At 37.3% G+C, this 1,969-nt stretch overlaps 1 protein-coding gene across 2 annotated transcripts in view; it reads left to right on the top strand.

Annotated features, from left to right (window-relative positions):
* LOC107626351 (protein SMAX1-LIKE 3) overlaps nucleotides 1–1,969 on the top strand; it is a 7,735-nt gene that overhangs the window by 3,155 nt on the left and 2,611 nt on the right. Inside the window, exon 1 of one of the 2 annotated variants that reach the window (XM_016329216.2) lies at nucleotides 299–1,605. The exons of the other annotated variant lie outside the window; for it this stretch is intronic. Coding sequence (XP_016184702.1) covers nucleotides 407–1,605 — 1,199 coding nt within the window. The 5' untranslated portion in view covers nucleotides 299–406. Of the gene's footprint in view, nucleotides 1–298; nucleotides 1,606–1,969 lie in introns of those variants that run through there. 2 annotated transcript variants of the gene reach the window in all.

Here is a 1,969-nt window from a genome sequence, read left to right as displayed (position 1 = left end):
TTTTTTTCCACATCTTCTTCTTCATCTATTCTTTCTTCTTTTGCTCGAGGGTGAGCAACATTCTAAGTTTGGTGTGGTAAAAGCATAGCTATTTTTTTGCTTTTCCATAACCATTGATGGCCCCTAAGGCCAGAGAAACCTCAAAAAAAAAAAAAAGACCTAGCTTCCCAAGTTCCCAACTATAGATATCGGATACCAACCAACACTTTCATTCTTCAATATAAAGTTCCCCATACTCCTACACTCTTCTTCCTTTTTTCTTTATATATCTTCCTTTTCCCAATCAAAATTAACACCACCAAATTCAAAATCACCATAGTTTGATCGATCTCTCTTGGTCTTAAGATCCTCCTTTTAGTTTATGAAAACGTTTTTTCATTTCTAAATAGATAGATTCTTTTTGGAGATGAGAACAGGAAGTTGTTCTGTGCAACAAGGGCTAACCCCAGAAGCTGCAAGCATAGTGAAGCAGGCCGTGACGCTTGCAAAGCGTCGCGGCCATGCTCAAGTGACGCCACTTCACGTGGCGAACACTATGCTTTCAGATTCTAATGGTTTATTAAGAACAGCTTGTCTCCAGTCTCATTCGCACCCTCTTCAGTGCAAGGCGTTGGAGCTCTGCTTCAACGTTGCACTGAACAGGTTGCCGGCTTCAACCTCAAGCCCCATGTTGGGTAACCATCACCATCCCCACCACTCTCAGTGTCCTTCGATTTCGAACGCCATGGTAGCTGCTTTCAAGCGCGCACAAGCTCACCAGCGACGCGGATCCATTGAGAACCAACAACAACCGTTGTTGGCCGTGAAGATTGAGCTTGAACAACTCATAATCTCAATCTTGGATGACCCTAGTGTTAGTAGGGTTATGAAAGAAGCAGGGTTTTCTAGCACACAAGTCAAGAGCAATGTAGAACAAGCTGTTTCTTTAGAAATATGCTCTCAAAACAACAAGAATAACAACAAGTCAAAGGATCATAATAGCGACGGAGATAACAACAACAACAACAACATTAACAGCAAGGTGTTGGATCCGGTAAGAGATGAAGATGTTTCAAGTGTGATAGATAATTTGGTGAGTCAAAGAAGAAGAACAAGCGTGATTGTTGGTGAGTGTGTGAAGAGCCTTGAAGGTGTAGTTAGAAGGGTGATGGAGAAGTTTGAGAAAGGACAAGTTAGTGAATCCCTTAGAGGTATCAAGTTTCTACCTCTTTCTCTTTCTTCCTTCTCAAATCTTTCAAGATTAGAGGTTGAACAAAAGATTGAAGAGCTTAATAGGAGTCTTGTTAATAACAACAACAATGATAGCAATAATAAAGGGTGTGTTTTGTATCTTGGAGATCTCAAATGGATTTTTTATTATTATAGAGACCAAGGAATGAGTAGTAGGGTTTGTTATAGCCCTGTGGATCACATGATAATGGAGATTGCAAAGATGGTGAGTAGTAATAATAATAATAATAATGGAAGGTTTTGGTTGATGGGTATTGCAACTTTCCAAGCTTATATGAGATGCAAAAATGGACATCCATCAATGGAGACTCTTTGGGGTCTTCACCCCATTACAATCCCTGCTGGAAGCTTGAGTTTGAGCCTCATCACTGACAGGTAATAATGATGTTTGGTAAAGTTAGATATTATTAAGTTTTATCTTTTTCTTTTACATCATTATGTGAATTTTTTGACATGAAATTCATTAATCTAAACTTTGAATAGCTATATATATTATAGGAATATTTTCAAGTGTACCGTCGTACTGGTATATTATTAACCGTTAACCGTTAATTATATATACTGAAAGACCGGTACGACGACACACTTGATTTTCTTATATTATATATATAGTTGTCTCTTTATTTTTGAATTTTGAATTTGTATAATTTGGTTCAATAATCTTTTCCATTGTCCATATGATTTTCCAAAATTAATCTTTTTAAAATTTAAAAGAAAATTATAAATGTTGAGTACATGG

The sequence above is a fragment of the Arachis ipaensis genome, chromosome B02 (genome assembly GCF_000816755.2).
Source record: "Arachis ipaensis cultivar K30076 chromosome B02, Araip1.1, whole genome shotgun sequence".
NCBI classification, from domain to species: Eukaryota; Viridiplantae; Streptophyta; class Magnoliopsida; order Fabales; family Fabaceae; genus Arachis; species Arachis ipaensis.
Note: the sequence above shows the minus strand (reverse complement) of the source record. Positions and strands in the feature narration are given on the sequence as shown.